Source organism: Pseudophryne corroboree, chromosome 7 (assembly GCF_028390025.1).
Source record: "Pseudophryne corroboree isolate aPseCor3 chromosome 7, aPseCor3.hap2, whole genome shotgun sequence".
Classification (NCBI taxonomy): Eukaryota; Metazoa; Chordata; class Amphibia; order Anura; family Myobatrachidae; genus Pseudophryne; species Pseudophryne corroboree.
The window spans coordinates 307,912,818-307,930,851 of record NC_086450.1 but is presented as its reverse complement, the minus strand read 5'-3'; the positions used below and the strand labels follow the sequence as shown (position 1 = coordinate 307,930,851).

At 42.2% G+C, this 18,034-nt stretch overlaps 1 protein-coding gene across 2 annotated transcripts in view; it reads right to left on the bottom strand.

Annotated features, from left to right (window-relative positions):
- Positions 1–18,034, bottom strand: part of LOC134943626 (lipopolysaccharide-induced tumor necrosis factor-alpha factor homolog) — a 202,741-nt gene that overhangs the window by 152,206 nt on the left and 32,501 nt on the right. For both annotated transcript variants that reach the window (XM_063932367.1, XM_063932368.1), the window contains exon 3: positions 14,399–14,464. In XM_063932367.1, coding sequence (XP_063788437.1) covers positions 14,399–14,464 — 66 coding nt within the window. The remainder of the gene's footprint in view (positions 1–14,398; positions 14,465–18,034) is intronic.

Genomic DNA, 18,034 nt, shown 5'->3' with positions numbered 1-18,034 from the left:
GACTGTGGGAAATTTTGTGTCATTTATATACACAGCGGATAGCTGACATTTATCTTTATGGTGGAAGCATATCTCTGACAAGGTTACTGAGTGTAACCAATAGACAGAGGAGCAGCTTCAGGATTGTATTATAGCAGGATACTATACATATATGATAGTTTACTGGTGACGGCTTAACAAAGTGCATGGAAACCGGCAATCTAAGTGACAACTGTTGTAATGAATGTGGCAAGGCTATAAAATTACTGTTGCTATTTTTTGAGACACCAATAGAACAGCCACAAGTGGGAGATATAAATGAATCCCCCTGACAAATTTAGTCAGCAAAGTACTTAGGCTGTGGGAAACTCAGTGTTATAAATACACACAGCAGACAGCTAACATTTATATTTATTTTTATGGTGGAAATACATCTTTGATATATAAATACTCTTGTCAGGTTACTGAGTGTAACCAATAGACAGAGAAGCAGCTCTAGGAGTGTATCACAATAATCACGATTTGCTGCAACGCTATAAGACAGCAACTTAATAATTATATGATAAAGCCGTATATGAGCCATAATTGTGGGATTTTGAGTAACAACTGCTGAGTATCACTGTATGTAGAGCTGACATAATTTGGTTCCTTGCACACATGCACAAGTATGAATATGGAATAAAGCCTTAAACCATAAAAAGTAAGGACTGCTGATTACAATATTACACCCCTCCTTTCAAATTGGAATTAATAAAGATACCTGAATGAATGAGGGTTTACATGAGCAGGTATTTATCTGTGGCCAGGCTCTGGCTATAGTTGCACACAGTCAAGCACTATAAATTATATGGACACAATGAAGACACATAGCAGGATTTGCTATTATTTTATTTTTGTGTAATGTTTGTAATTTTGTCTCATGATTTTTCACATTGTCAGGTATTTTATCCATATGGAATTAAAAGTTAAATTTTAAATATTCATTCTCCTTCTTATAGTGCGCCAACAAAGAGACAATCCTTTTCTTTCCAGGGTTTCTCTGGTGAGAAAATTGTCAAGTCAAGCGGAACGTGACCCGTCAACAGCTCCTCCTTCACATTCTCCCGCAACTGGGGGTGCGAGGAAAAGGCTAAGAATTCCGAGCCCACCCGCTGGCGGTGATGCAGGGCAGTCTGGAGCGAGTGCTGACATCTGGTCCGGACTGAAGGACCTGCCAACGATTACTGACATGTCGTCTACTGTCACTGCATATGATTCTCTCACCATTGAAAGAATGGTGGAGGATTATATGAGTGACCGCATCCAAGTAGGCACGTCAGACAGTCCGTACGTATACTGGCAGGAAAAAGAGGCAATTTGGAGGCCCTTGCAGAAACTGGCTTTATTTTACCTAAGTTGCCCACCCTCCAGTGTGTACTCCGAAAGAGTGTTTAGTGCAGCCGCTCACCTTGTCAGCAATCGGCGTACGAGGTTACTTCCAGAAAATGCGGAGAAGATGATGTTCATCAAAATGAATTATAATCAATTCCTCCGTGGAGACATTCACCAGCAATTGCCTCCAGAAAGTACACAGGGACCTGAGATGGTGGATTCCAGTGGGGACGAATTAATAATCTGTGAGGAGGGGGATGTACACCGTGAAAGGGGTAATGAATTGGACGATGAGGAGGAGGTGGACATCTTGCCTCTGTAGAGCCAGTTTGTGCAAGGAGAGATTGATTGCTTCTTTTTTGGTGGGGGCCCAAACCAACCAGTCATTTCAGTCACAGTTGTGTGGCAGACCCTGTCGCTGAAATGATGGGTTTGTTAAAGTGTGCATGTCCTGTTTATACAACATAAGGGTGGGTGTGAGGGCCCAAGGACAATTCCATCTTGCACCTCTTTTTTCTTTTATTTTTCTTTGCATCATGTGCTGTTTGGGGACTATTTTTTTTTTTTAAGTGCCATCCTGCCTGACACTGCAGTGCCACTCCTAGATGGGCCAGGTGTTTGTGTCGGCCACTTGTGTCGCTTAGCTTAGCCATCCAGCGACCTTGGTGCACCTCTTTTTTTCTTTGCATCATGTGCTGTTTGGGGATTATTTTTTTTAAGTGCCATCCTGCCTGACACTGCAGTGCCACTTCTAGATGGGCCAGGTGTTTGTGTCGGCCACTTGGGTCGCTTAGCTTAGTCATCCAGCGACCTCGGTGCAAATTTTAGGATTAAAAATAATATTGTGAGGTGTGAGGTGTTCAGAATAGACTGAAAAGGAGTGGAAATTATGGTTATTGAGGTTAATAATACTATGGGATCAAAATGACCCCCAAATTCTATGATTTAAGCTGTTTTTGAGGGGGTTTTTGTAAAAAACACCCGAATCCAAAACACACCCGAATCCGACAAAAAAATTTCAGGGAAGTTTTACCAAAACGCGTCCGAATCCAAACACGGCCGCGGAACCGAATCCAAAACCAAAACACAAAACCCGAAAAATATCCGGTGCACATCACTAGTCTGTGCCTCCTGCTGCATTGCAAGCTTCACAAATACTTTAGCCGCAGTGGGGAAGGTGGCACTTTTTAGAAATTACCCTAAGCTATAGTTGTGGCCCCTGGTCTGCAGTGGTGAGTATTATATCTTAGGCTTCCAGGGGGGGGGGGGGGGGGGGAAGGAGAGAGAGAGAGAGAGAGAGAGAGAGAGAGAGAGAGAGAGAGAGAGAGAGAGAGAGAGAGGAGAGAGAGAGAGAGAGAGAGAGAGAGAGAGAGAGAGAGAGGAGAGAGAGAGAGAGAGAGAGAGAGAGAGAGAGAGAGAGAGAGAGAGTGTGTGTGTGTGTGTGTGTGTGTGTGTGTGTGTGTGAGAGTGTTTGCAGCCACAGGGGTAGCTGGTTGTTTAGCCAGTTGGCATACATATAGCCCGTAGCAATTCAGTACATTGCTGGTTTAGGTGTGGCTGTTGAGCTCCTCTGGCATCACTTCCACTTGCATTGTAGGATTTTACCAACCGCTTTGTACTTACAGATGGAGCCTCCATTATCTTGGCTGTTTCTCCGCCTAAACAGAGGTTTAGTCGCACCTAGGCGATAGCTTAGGTTGCAGAGTTTAATCATGGATAGGCGCGTTGAGGCACGACTACATACTCAGCATGCAATACACATATCCACCACTGGGTGGCTAATGCTCCACTAATCCAGTACTTTAGAGCGAATAGCAGCAGAATGATCTACAGTACAAGCTCTGGCAAATGGTCAGTGACAACTATAATGTTAATGTACACACAGACCAATGGTCAGACGGAGAGGGTCAATACATATACATATATATATATATATATATATATATATATATATATATATATATATATATATATAGTTTATACAGACGCAAACAAACGTATTAAAACACTTGACAATTGCCATATTACTGTATGTGAGCATCCAAGTCCCGTAGACAAAGCAGTAGAGAAAAAATTAATATAGTGTATGCAGACGCAACTAATGTGTGAAAGCTATAATGTAGTTCATTGACGTTAAAGTATGTACAGTATACTGTATGTTTTGTACAATATGAGCATCCAAATCCCTTAACGGCATAAACAAACACCAATGGGAAGGAATCGCTACTTACAGTACTTTTAAACATGTGCTTGTGTATCTTCCATGAAGCGGTGTGGGCAAGCAGTGAAGTCTTCCGCCTCCCATGCTGAAAGTCCCGGGTTCGATTCCCAAAGTGCAAGTGTATTTTTTTTTCTGACACTCCCTTTAATATTATTATTTTTTTAATCTATTGTAATAGACCTTCTCATTCAATAGAAGTGTGTACACAGGTTTTACATAAATCAGGGTAAATCTGCAGGAGTGACTCTTTCCACTATCTAAAATACACCGCGGCAATGAGGACCCGTAGACATACCAATTAATATAAATTAGTGTATTCTGATGCAACTAATTGTTTGAGCAACACAGTACTGTAGATCGTCGACGTTCAAGAATCTGTGTTGTACTTTATGAGAAGGGATCACTGCTACTGTACCATTTACACATCAACTGCATCAAAGTGACTGCAGTTATCTGATTTTCATATACAGTACAGTATTGTGTTGTACATTTATTGTAACCTGACCTCCCTCCCTGTCTACTGTATGAACTGTGCTGGCTCGGGGAGGGGGGGGGGGGGGGGGGGGGGAGTGGGATGGGGGGAGGTGGTGGCTGAATACTGTGTTCTACAATATCAGTGTCCTAGTCCCTTAATGGCATAAACAAACACCAATGGGAAGGAATCGCTGCTTACAGTACTTTTACACATGAGCTTGTGTATCTTCCATGAAGCGGCGTGGGAAAGCAGTGAAGTCTTCTGCCTCCCATGCTGGGAATCCCGGGTTTGATTCCCAAGGTGCGAGGGTATTTTTTTTTAATCTATTGTAATATACCTTCACATTCAATAGAAGTGTGCACACTTCTAGCCATTACAGCAGAGTACGTTACAAGCTGTTCATGCTATATAGTACTCAAATACAAAATACTGTACAGAGATGCTAAGCATGGTCATTTTGCATCCTGGAACTTAGTGAGGCACTTTTATCTCTCCCCATTATACTTCGAAAGATAACATTTGCCGCTGTAGCCTTTACATCAGAGTACGTTACAAGCTGTTCGTGCTATTTAGTACTCAAATGCAAAATACTGTACAGACCCGCTAAGCACAGTGATTTTGCATCCATGAACTTGGGGAGGAGGTTGTATCTCTCCCCATTATACTTAATACTACGGGATTTGGACGCTCACATATCCCTAACATCAATAGACCATACTATACCTGTAACATGTTTGTTTGCATCTATATATGCTGTACTACAATATTTGCATCTGTACTGTATATACTGTTATATACTGTATGACATACTGTAGCATAATGAGACGCACCAGTAAAGTAGTTCTTACGCTGTAGTTCAGTATTGTATTTTAATGGAGACCACACGCATGCACAATGGTGATTTGAAAAAGCGACATCTGGTGGATGATCGCAGGTATAACACTCAAAGGTACCGCCATACACTCTGTGCGCCTCCCTATGACTAGGCGCGCCTCCTTGCGCCCAGGCACGCTGTGTACGCCCGATTGCGACTAACGCCTCAGCCAGCCAAGATAACGGAGGCTCCATCTGTATGACATCTCTGAAAAGTTGAGAGCAGCTAGCCCCTTCAATTCTGGCTTCCAGATGACCAATAGATGTGCATATTAGGGGTTGTAAGCATAGCCGGCCTTAGGTATAGGCAAACTAGGCAATTGCCTAGGGCATCTGGTATGCCTAGGGGCACAAGCAGCTTCTGCTGATTAAAATGATATGCGGCATGCCTATATTCTGTGTGCAGCATTTCGTATGCAGATACAGCCACAGTCGCACACATATAGGCATGCTGCATATCATTTTAATCAGCTGAAGCTGCTTGTGCATCCTTGCCAAATAGCAATGCAAATAAGATGCATTTTCATAAAAAATAGGCACCCGACGTTAGCAGAGCTGCCAGTTGACTCACGCCAGGAACTATAGGTGTCATTATTTGTATAAGGGCATTAATAATGTGTAACATACTGTATGTGTAAGGGGCACTATGTGTGTCATTATGGGTATAAGGGCACTAATAATGTGCGGCATATGTGTAAGGGACATTATGTGTGTCATTATGTGTATAAGGGCATTAACAATGTGCGGCATATGTATAAGGAAAATTATGTGTATAAGGGCATTAATAAGGGTTGGCATAATGTGTAAGGCGCACTATGTTTATAAGGACATTAATAATGTGTGTCATATGTGTAAGGGGCATTACTGTGTGGTATTAGGTGTATAAATGCATTATCAATGTGTGGCATTTTGTGTATAAGGTGCTCTACTGTGTGGCATAACTTATAGAAAGGGTGCTACTGTGTGGTCTAATGTGAATAAAGAGCAATATGGTGTGGTGTAATGTGAATAAGGAGCAATATGGTGTGGTATAATGAGAATAAAAAGCAATATGGTGTGGTGTAATGTGAATAAGGAGCAATTCAGTATGATGTTATGTGAATGAGGGGCACTACTGTGAGAAGTAATGTATATAAGGTAAATTGGTACTACTGTGTGATGTAATGTGAATAAGGAACACTATCGTATGATAAATTGTGAATAAAGTTGCAATACTGTGAGGCATAATTTGAATTGGGGGTACTATTGTGTGGCCATGCCCCTTGCCAGCAAAAACACATACCTTTTTGGACTGTGTGCCGAATGTGCACACTGTTCTTATTTAAATTACAGGGGGTAGGGAAACAAAAAAGGGACTGCTATGGGTGGGGGGTGATGGTGCTGGGAAAGGGGTGCAGGGTCAGAGGCGGAACTAGTGGTGGTGCTAGGGGGCACCAGCCAAAATCTTGCCTAGGGCATCATATTGGCTAGGGCCGGCTCTGGTTGTAAGTTCTGTATTTGTCTCTGCTTATGACATTTTGCTTTTTGGTTAGCTTTCATTATGGTTTATTATGCTTTTCATGTAAGCAAGTTGGTGGCATTATTGAAAAAGGCTCCAAGTTTTAGTGGGTGAATTTTCTTTTTTTTTTGTTATTCCAAGACCAACAAAACAAGGGGAAGGTCATTGGATTTCCTTGGCAGCTTTTGGATTTGTCTTGTGTCATTGGCTTCTGTATTCTAGTCACAATCTGATTATGGCACTACATTCCTCTGCGTCTTTCGGTTTGTTGGCTTTGGCGATTCAAGAGTTTGTGAGTTGGAAATCTGTTATTCATAAAACAACATTTCTGCTGACGTCCTGGGTGTGAACGGAGATTTGGAATACAGTTACAAATTGGATCACAAGCAGGACAGCCCCATTTCCACTGTGGCGCCGATCCGGGTTATTCCCAGTGGGTTCCATTCACATTTCACAAGGATGCAATGCTGCAACTTGAAGAGGACGCCATCTCCTTGCGCTATAAGAGCGTCTTTCCCCATCCTGTAAACGGGTCCCAGGTCAGATGACCCGAGTTACCCATTTATACTGCAGCTCATCTGGCATCTTCCCTGGTAAAAACCTGCTAGGTACCTGGAAAGGATTCCCGGGTGAAATTTAAAATATTGTTATGAATGATAAAAAATATCACCATTAATGAATTCATCACCTGCAACAGTAAAAATGTTGTCTATGCTATTGGTTACAGTTGCAACAAGTTCAACATAGGCAGAACCAGAACCTCAAGGCCATTAAAAGTCAGAATTAGTGAACACCTAAGAAATGTGAAAAAGGGTTTGGAGGCCCATGCCCTTTCCCTACATTTCAAAATTCACAATTGTTGCATTTCCCATATTACAGGCTTCTGTGGAATACGTCTTGTTACTCCCAACATAAGAAATAGGGACTTGGCAAGCAGATTAGCTAGAACAAAAATAAATCTAATCCATTCATGTAAAATCCTTATTCCTGGTTTGAATAGTGACTTTGAAATGAAATGGTTTATGTATAAACATTGTCACTTTTTATACATCTGTGTACTTTACTGTTCTTCTTTTCTTTTAAAGGTAATACACATGGTTCGTCTAAAGAAATGATTATGATCTTGCGATAAAGCATTCTTCTGAGACATAAGCATATGACGACTAACAAGATTGCATCTATTGATATATAACGCCATCTGTAAAGTGTTAGAGCAATGTATTATAAAAAAAAATTGCACCATGTGTAACTATATTGTTGCTACTATACAGGGTAAATAACTTTATGCAATTTATAGTTGTTTTTTTTTGGGACTTTAGAATGCTTATTGAAGGGCCACTGAACTATAGTACCATGTTTCATCTTAATATAAAAAACATACATAAAAATATCATTTATAACAGGATGATCCATTTCCTGGAGCCTGGGATGCATATTTACTAGGTGGAACGCATACGCATATCCGGCGTGATGTCCACTTCTTGTTTTCTAACACTGCGGCCTCCCCTATTACCAGAATGACTCACTTCCGGTATTTGGAATGCAAACCACGAGATGGAACGCACACACACTTCCGGTGCGGTGCCCACTTCCAGTTGGCGGTTTTTGAGCTTATTTGTGCTCCTAACTCCTGGAAAATGTAATTTAAAGTATTTTACAGCATCCTCGTACTACAAGATATTGACCATGTAATACTACAAGGATAGCACTGCAGGTTTACCAGATATGGGATCATGATTGATGTGGTAACAGAAATGACATCACTTCCTGTAATTAAATTAATAGGTGTATATATACCCCCCCCCCCAGTTGCTCCTCTTTGTATGCCCTGAGGGAGGATCCAGCAGATTTGAAACGCGTTGTAAAATACAGAGGGGACCACCTATACCAAGAGTACACACCTTCGATATACATATATGTTTTTTAAGCTTATGTGATATTTTTTTATAAATTGTAACCCCCTTTTTATGGATGGACACCTTTTTGTTTTTTTCTTCACAATATGAAATGTCTCAAGTATAAAAGAAACCTTAATGTGAAAGTAGCAGTCCATTTCACTGTGAGTCGGTACGCTTATCCTATTTACCAAATGTTATTATCATGCGGGGAATTAAAGATACCTGAGTACACACTTCCATATACCCATATTAACACCATCTGAGGACATTTAACCACTAACGGAGAAATCTCAAGCCAAGGGTGGGAACCATATAAAGATACCTTTATACGTTTATCTATCATCTCTACTGAGAGTATGGTGCGCCGTTCAAGACCCTCTGATTTACATCTTTCAACACAATTATTCAACATAATAAATGACCTTTGGACATATTTCAAGAGACATCTATGGGATTTATGTTAATCACTTTGTGTTGTTGACGTACTACACTATGATGTGTTTTAGTTCTGTTTTATGTTTCTGCTGAGCTTTGGTGACAATATTCAAGGAAAGGGATTCAGCACAAAGTAGAAACATTCATATTCCATGTACATCACTTCCACCCCATAAGAGGGAAGTAACATTTCTCATAGCGCTTGTGACTTATTTGTACTTACTGGTTCTATTATGTTTGTGTATTTATTATGGAATGTTTAACCTTTTCCTGACCACTTATTTTATATTATCTTAAGGTTTGATAAAGCCTATACTATAGACCATCTATATACATTGTTAAATATTAATTCTGTATTTCATACAATATCCAGTGTATAAAAGAACATTGTTTACATTAATGTCCAGGGTCATTACTGGGTTCTTCTACCACTCCCCCAGACTCCATCAGAGTGGGAGATTGTGGACTTCATTTGGAAACACCCCTCTAGAAATCCTGCGTTTGCCACTGATCTAATGCTAATTGGCTATGTCATTATATATACTGACACCCAGACAGATTGGACAGCTAAGCTCACTAGCCAGATGGATACATATCGCCAAGATTTGATCCGCTTCAAAAAAGACAAATTGAAGACGGTACAAAGGGATTACGAACAGCGACAAGTTTATCCATGGCTGGGCAGCATACGCCCATCTCAAGAACAGAGATATCCGAATCGCAGACAACAAACCCGCCGGCGTAGAGAACAACATCAGGGTGCAAGTACATCGGCGAGCGATTCTGAATATGCCACGGGTAATACTTCTACACAAGAAGGTCCGCTCCCTTTAGGTCAAGCTCCACAGGGGAGACAAACCCGATCCGACCATACACCCACCCCAGGAAGCGGCAAAGGACGAGGAGGTCGGGTCAAAACCAGAGGATCCTACGCTCGCAAACCGCCTCGTCATTGAAGGACCTAGTGTTCAACTTATCATCTACCCCGCTTTCTGATTTGGAATATCGGACATTAACCAAGGGATTGTCATATGTCCCCACTACTTTTCCTAATCCACTTGAATGGAAGGTGGAGGTCTTTCGATTGAATAGGAACTTGAAAAGAAAGGAATATTTCAACAATAAAGAACAGGAGCGTTCAGCTTCTACCGTTCCAACTCAATTACGGAGAATACTGCCGGGCTCACAATTTGATCCTCCGAGCCAGAACTCCTCTATCCGTACGTTTATAAGAATGCTGGAAAGAGAAGGCAATCTGGAAGAAACCCCGCCACTCCGTTCCAATATGACCAAGCAGGAGATGTCTACATTGAAGGAACTTTCACAACGAATGGACATAGTTATTCGTAAGGCGGACAAGGGGGGGTCCATAGTCATTCAAGATTTGGATGACTATGTCAAGGAATGCAAACGACAGCTGAGTAGTGCAGAGGTGTATAAGCGACTCAGTAAGGACCCTACTAGAGAGTATAAAATCGAGTTGGATCTATTACTGAGGAGCGCTAATGAACAGGGAATCATCCCTTTAGATGTCACATCGGCACTCTCTACTGAACATCCCAGAGTGCCGTTGTTTTACACGGTACCAAAAGTCCACAAGACCATGGTTGACCCTCCTGGTCGCCCTAGTGTCGGCCAGAGGGTCCCTTTATCACCCCATATCCATTTATTTGGATTCATACCTCAACCCCTGCATTCAGTCCTTACCTTCGTATCTTAAGGACACTACGTCTTTATTGATTCAGCTGCAGAGGGTAGGCCCATTACCTGAGGGAGTACAGCTATGTAGTGCGGACGTCACCAGCCTCTATACCTGCATCCCTCATGATGCGGGTATAGAGGCGGTGAGACTGCTTATTGAAAACAATCCCATATATCAGGGCCCGGAGGTTTCATTTTTCTTGTCTCTCCTGGATAGGGTGTTGAAGAGAAACTATTTTGTATTTAATGGTGTCTTTTGGTTACAATTGTCTGGGTGTGCGATGGGGTCAGCGGTGGCCCCATCGTACGCTAATGCATTCATGCATCTGGTAGAAACTCAGATGTTTTATTTGAACCCCCAGGTATCTCAGAATGTCATATACTACAGAAGATATATAGATGACCTGTTAGTCCTGTGGCGGGGTCCAAAAGAGCAGCTGATAGCCCTGTGGGAAAATCATAATCAATCACAACATGAAGTTCAGTTCACTTATGCTATTGATGACTGCACGGTCAATTACCTTGACGTCACTATTACAGTCAAAGAAGGATCTCTGGTCACATCTATCTTTGTTAAAACCACTGATAGAAACACTTTATTAAATCACCAGAGTTTCCATCCAACCTCCTTGCGCAAAGGATTGCCATACTCGCAATTCCTTAGAGTACGGCGCATCACCTCAGATCCAGAGGAGACTGTAAAAGCCATGGATCGGATGCTATTAAAGTTTGCTGAAAGAGGGTATCCCATGAGGGAATTAGAGAAGACCAAACTTAAAGTGTTGAATATGACTAGAGAACAAACATTAGGCCCGGGTAAGAACAGTAAAAAAGCAGGATGCAATAGGCTTCCCTGGGTGAATAAATATACCACAGGGACAGACAGGATAGTTAAAAAAGCTAAACAGTTATGGCCAATTGTTCAAACAGATCCAGCACTATCATCCCTGTCTGAAACCTCTCTGTTACCCAGTCATACACGTGGTTGTAACATAGGTGATTATGTGATCAAGCTTGATATTACCAATTTAACTAAGAATAAGGAATCCCACTTTTTGCGGACGAAGAATGGTTGCTACAGGTGCCTAGGGTATGCTACCTGTAACACTTTGATTACGGGGGCCACCTTTAGTCACCCCCATACGGGTAAGAAACTTAAGATCCATCACCGATTAACGTGTACCACCACACATGTTATATACATGTTGTCCTGTCCATGTGGTCTTGTCTATGTGGGCAAGACCATACGCCAATTTCGGGAAAGGATGGCACTACATCGGAGTGCCATCAAGAAAGCCCATGAAAAGGGCTTTAGTGAGCAACCATTCGCACGGCATTGCCTTGCTGCGGGGCACAATGTGGCTAGCATTAGGGCAATATTAATTGATCATGTCCCGACCGCATTACGGGGCGGTAATCGTGACAGGACACTATTACAGCGAGAATCCAGGTGGATTTATACGCTGGGGACTTTGTCGCCCAGAGGACTAAACGAAAACCTGGGCATACAATGTTTTCTGTAGTCAGCTTGATACGATATGATCACCTCTGTTTACAATATAGCTGCATGTGTAATTGTGATCCTTTGCATGATTTCAAAATAATTGAAGATTTATAAATAATCGAGCATTTAAAAATAATCGAGCATTTAAAAATAATCGAGCTTTTATTACGAAGCTAGCTTTTGGAATCATGTAAATGTGTATTATGCCCCGTTTCTGCCATTGTTCTCATTCTCATTCTCTGAGTGGCTAACCAGAGGAGTGTCGTTTTAGTTGTATTTCTATTTAAATAAGTATCTGTATGTTTATTTTGATTGTATTGTTACTGTATTTCAGTTTCTGCCCAGCTTCGGCTGGTTGTCATGACAACTCCCCTGCGACGCGGCGCGCCGTGACGTCAGATGCCGGCGATGCGGAAGTGTAGCCGGACGGACTGGCGGGCGGTCGCGCCGTGGAGCAGGTGAGTAGGGTTTGTTCTAATGTCTTGTATGTTGTCTATAAATGTGTGTTAGTTTTGTTTGTAGAGGTTTGTCTGGCCCTGAGGACGGGGTCTACTCCCCGAAACATGTTGGCGCAATAAATCTTTGAACTGCAGTTGTGAAGTCTGGTTGAGTGCCGCCGCCATACCGTTACACTATATATATATATATATATATATATATATATATATATATATATATATATATATATATATATATATATATATGTGTGTGTTTTTACCTCAGGTCAAGTTATGATATCCACCCTTATTTTGATAACATTTGGCATGTTCATGATTTTTTTTGTCATACTTTATTGATTAATGGTTTTATTTATCATGAACACTTTACAGGTGTATTCCCCATTGCTGTAGATCTAAATCTGGGCATATACTATACAATTATCTGCCAGATAATCTGTGGTTTGAATGAAAACCTGTATGTGACTTATGGATGAGAGCAACTGACAATCGATAATTTGCTATCAAACACTGGACAAAACCTGTTCGTGATTTAACCAATTTGTATAAATGAGGTTTTGTCCATTTTCCAGTATTTGGGAGCAAAATATTGATTGCTCCTCTGCAGGTGATAACTACTTCAAGCAATAGCCTGCTCCAAAACATTCTGCAATGCTCCTTATGCAAAGCAAAAAGAAGCCATTTTATCATGTACTGCTGCAGTTACCAACACTATTTCGGGTTGGTGTAGTCAAGGGTAGCCAAAGGGGAAAAAAATGCTTTATTATTGTTTTCGGGCAGTACGGATGGTGTAATGGTTAGCATTACTGGCTCACAGCACTGAGGTCATGGGTTCAATTCCCACCATGGCCCTAACTGTGCAGAGTTTGTATATTCTCCCCGTACTTGCGTGGGTTTCCTCCGGGTACTCCGGTTTACTCCCACAATCCAAAAATATACTGGTAGGTTAATTGGCTTCCAACAAAAATTAACCCTAGTGTGAATGTGTCTGTGTGTACATGTGGTAGGGAATATAGATTGTAAGCTCCACTGGGGCAGGGACTGACTGTTAATGGCCAAATATTCTCTGTAAAGCGCTGCGGAACATGTGTGCGCTATATAAATAACCTTATAATAAATAAATTCTAAAATTGATAATAATAATAATAATAATAATAATAATAATAATAATAATAATAATAAAGTTTATTGTATTTTTACAATAAATCTGAAAATGTAAGCTGGTCTATTAGTCCCAGTGTGCATACAGTAGCTAATAGATGAGCTGTGACAAGTAATTGTCCTGCATACTTGCCTACTTTTCTGCTACTCCGGGAGGGAGCAGCCAAGTCAAATAGGAGGGGGGCATGGACGATGCGGTACGGGGGCGTGGTGACACAATCGAGACATCGTAGCCACGCCCACCACTTTTCAATGCCCCATTACCAGCATTGTGAAGTACGGGGTGGGGCTATGATGACGCAATTTAGCACGAATCGCGTCATCACCCCGCTTCTCCTCTGTGACGGGATGCGCAAGGAGCGGGTGCCGGTGCGCGTGGGGTGCGGCGTGGGTGCAGCGGGATGCGGAAGACTTGCCCGCTTCCCCGCGGGGTGGGGGGCGGGAGTGACACAATTTTTGGGAGCCTTTGGCCTTTCCGGGAGAGTAGGCAAGTATGCTGTCCTGTCAAGAGCTCAGCTGTCTTGTGACTTTTTCTTTCTTATAAGTTACAGTAAAATCAGAAATTGTTCTGTTGCTGCAATGAGCAGTGAGAGAAAATCTTTTCTGAAGCATTTTTGTAAGTAGACCCCTAAACATCTTAAACCTGAATAATAATGGAATCATGTGTGGGCAACTTAAGCTAAAAGGAACCGCATTAAATTCTTTACCCAGTACCTTGTCAATTCAATTTATTGCCCATTACATACACAAGTAGTACTGAACCACAATATGTTTCTTTAAATAATACCAGAACACTTTCAAGACATTAGGTACTTAGCGCTTACCTTGTGGCTGTGTGATGACAGGCAAAGGCTGCATGCAGTATTGCGGAGTAGACAGGATTTGAGGAGCTGTTGAGATTGTGAAACATTATGTTACTTCAATCTAAGATATAACATTGACTTGCATTTTAAAAGTACATGTCATTAATTGTTCATTTTTATATTGTGAGGAGATTTTTGAAGAACTATCTTGGAAAAATCACTACAATGCTGCAGTATATAAGGGTCCATGCAGATGGGGTTTCTTTTATGTACCTCTGATTCTGATTATCATCATCATTTTTTTTTGGTGGTAAATGTTTGAAAAGTAAAAAATAAAAAAATAAAAAATGCACCAGTACTGGACACAACTGTGTCTTTTTGTTTTTATTTTTCTTAACTTTCATCTTGCTACAGATCTTGTCTGTTTAAACCAAGTTTATGATGCGGAATCGATAAATTAAAAAGCGCATACAGTATTATATTTTTTCCAAATTCCCAGCCAGAAATGACAAAATTGCAGAAAACACGACTTATTTCTCTAACGTCCTAGTGGATGCTGGGGACTCCATAAGGACCATGGGGAGTAGACTGGCTCCGCAGGAGACATGGGCACTTTAAGAAAGAATTTAGATTCTGGTATGCTCTGGCTCCTCCCTCTATGTCCCTCCTCCAGACCTCAGTTTGAATCTGTGCCCGGACGAGCTGGGTGCTACTTAGTGAGCTCTCCTGAGCTTGCTATAAGAAAGTATTTTGTTAGGTTTTTTATTTTCAGGGAGCTCTGCTGGCAACAGACTCCCTGCATCGTGGGACTGAGGGGAGAGAAGCAGCCCTACTCTCTGAAGATAGGTCCTGCTTCTTAGGCTACTGGACACCATTAGCTCCAGAGGGATCGTACACAGGATCTCACCCTTTGTCGTCCGATCCCGGAGCCGCACCGCCGTCCCCCTCGTAGAGCCGGAAGACAGAAGCCGGGTGAAAGAAGCAAGAAGACTTCGAAATTGGCGGCAGAAGACTCTAGTCTTCACTGAGGTAGCGCACAGCACTGCAACTGTACGCCATTGCTCCCACACTACACCCACATACTCCGGTCACTGTAAGGGTGCAGGGGGGGGCGCCCTGGGCAGCAATTAGAGACCTCTTTGGCAAAAGATTGCATAATATACAGTTGGGCACTGTATATATGTATGAGCCCCCGCCAAAATTGTACATGAAAGCGGGACAGAAGCCCGCCGTCGAGGGGGCGGGGCTTCTTCCTCAGCACTCACCAGCGCCATGTTTTTTCTCCACAGCACCGCTGAGAGGAAGCTCCCCAGTCTCTCCCCTGCAGATACACGGTAGAAGAGGGTAAAAAGAGAGGGGGGCCACATAATTAGGCGCAAAAATCAATATAAAACAGCAGCTACTGGGTTAACATTAAGTTACTGTGTTATTCCTGGGTTAATAGCACTGGGGTGTGTGCTGGCATACTCTCTCTCCGTCTCTCCAAAGGGCCTTATGGGGGAATTGTCTTCAGATGAGCATTCCCTGAGTGTGTGGTGTGTCGGTACGTGTGTGGCGACATGTCTGAGGTAAAAGTCTCCCCTAAGGAGGAGGTGGAGCAAATATGTGTGTGAGAGGGTGTCTCCGTCGACAACGCCGACACCTGTTTGTATATGTGTAATTAAGTGCTAAGGTGAATTTATTGCACAAAAGATTAGAGAACAGACAGGGAATCTACCCATGTCTGTCCCTATGTCACAGAGACCTTCAGAGTCTCTCAATGCTCACTATCCAAAATAATAGACACTGATATCGACACGGAGTTTGACTCCAGTGTCGACTACGATAATGCAAAGTTACAGCCAAAATGGCAGAAAAGTATTCGATATATGATTATTGTAATAAAAGATGATTTCCAATCACTGATGACTCATCTGTCCCTAACAGGAGGGTACACATGTTTAAAGGGGAAGAAAGCGGAGGTAAATTTCCCTCCTCTCATGAAGAAAAAGAGCGGGAATCTCCAGACAAGAAGCTGCAGCTTCCCACAAAGAATTCTCAGGGAGTATCCTTTCCCCACTAGGGCCAGGATATGATGGGAATCTTCCCCTAGGGTGTCACGTTTGCCCAAAAGGTAGCCCTGACGTAGCAGCTATTCTCAGGGATCCTGCAGATAGTGTGCACATTCTGGTACACTACTCAGACCGGCGATTGCGTCGGCATGGGTTTATAGCGCTGTGGCAGCGTGGACAGGTACCTTATCAGCAGAGATTAAGACCCTAGTATGTATGTATGTATGTATGTATGTATGTATGTATGTATGTATGTATGTATGTATGTATGTATGTATATATATATATATATATATATATATATATATATATATATATAGAGAGAGAGAGAGATAGATAGAGATAGAGAGATATATATAGAGATATATATAGAGATATATATAGAGATTTATATATATTAAAGATGCTGTCTTAAGAGAGAACAATGTGCGGACTGGCACTCCTCCTGCTGGACTCAGTTGCTCCGGTGCCTCCAGAACACGTGTAATGTAAACGGGCAAAAAAGACTGCGGCACTCGGAGGCTTGATGCAAAAATTATGGTGTATTGAAAATATCACATATACTCCAACGTTTCGGGGTTGGCACACCCCTTTGCTGCTTATCCTAGACAAAGGGGTGTGCCAACCCCGAAACGTTGGAGTTTAGGTGATATTTTCAATACACCATAATTTTTGCATCAAGCCTCCGAGTGCCGCAGTCTTTTTTGCCCGTTTGTGTATATATATATATATATATATATATATATATATATATATATATATATATATATGAACGTGTGGTGGCTCTCTGAAAAAAAGACAACACAAGCAACGCTGATGCAGTCAACGTTTCAGGGATAGCTCCCTTTTATAAAAAACATGATATATAAAACATGCCCAAAGAGACATGAGTATACTGGGTCCTAGAGTCAAAGCTATGTCGATTTCTGCTTGACGTGTCCGGTAGAATATGCAATGGACAGATGATGCCGACTTAAGAGGCATATGGAAGGCTGAGGATTGTGTGGAGAAGGGTTCTCGGACCTGGTCTCCACAGCTATAGCTGGTAATTCTGATATTTTGCCTTATATTCCTGCACAGCCTAGGAAAGCATGACATTATCAAATGCAGCCTTTCGAACAAAGAAACAAGAAAGTCCGAGGTGCGTCCTTTCTTGCCAGAGGCGGGGGCAGAGGAAAGAAGCTGCACAACACAGCTAGTTCCCAGGAACAGAAGTCATCCCCGGCCTCTACAAAAATCCACCGCATGTCGCTGGGGCTCCACAGGCGGAGCTAGGCCCGGTGGGGGCACGCCTTAGTAAGTTCAGCCACAAGTGGGTTCACTCCCTGTTAGATCCCTGGGCAATAGATATTGTGTCTCAGGGATACAAGCTGGACTTTGAGAAGATGCCCCCTCACCGACGGCCCTGCCGGCTTCCCCCCCCACGAGAGGAAAACAGTGTTAACTGCAATTCACAAATTGTATATTCAACAGGTGGTGGTCAAGGTTCCCCTCCTTCAACAAGGAGGGGGTTATTATTCGACCATGTTGTAGTCCCGAAACCAGACGGTTCGGTCAGACCCATATTGAATTTAAAATCCCTGAACATATACCTGAAAAGGTTCAA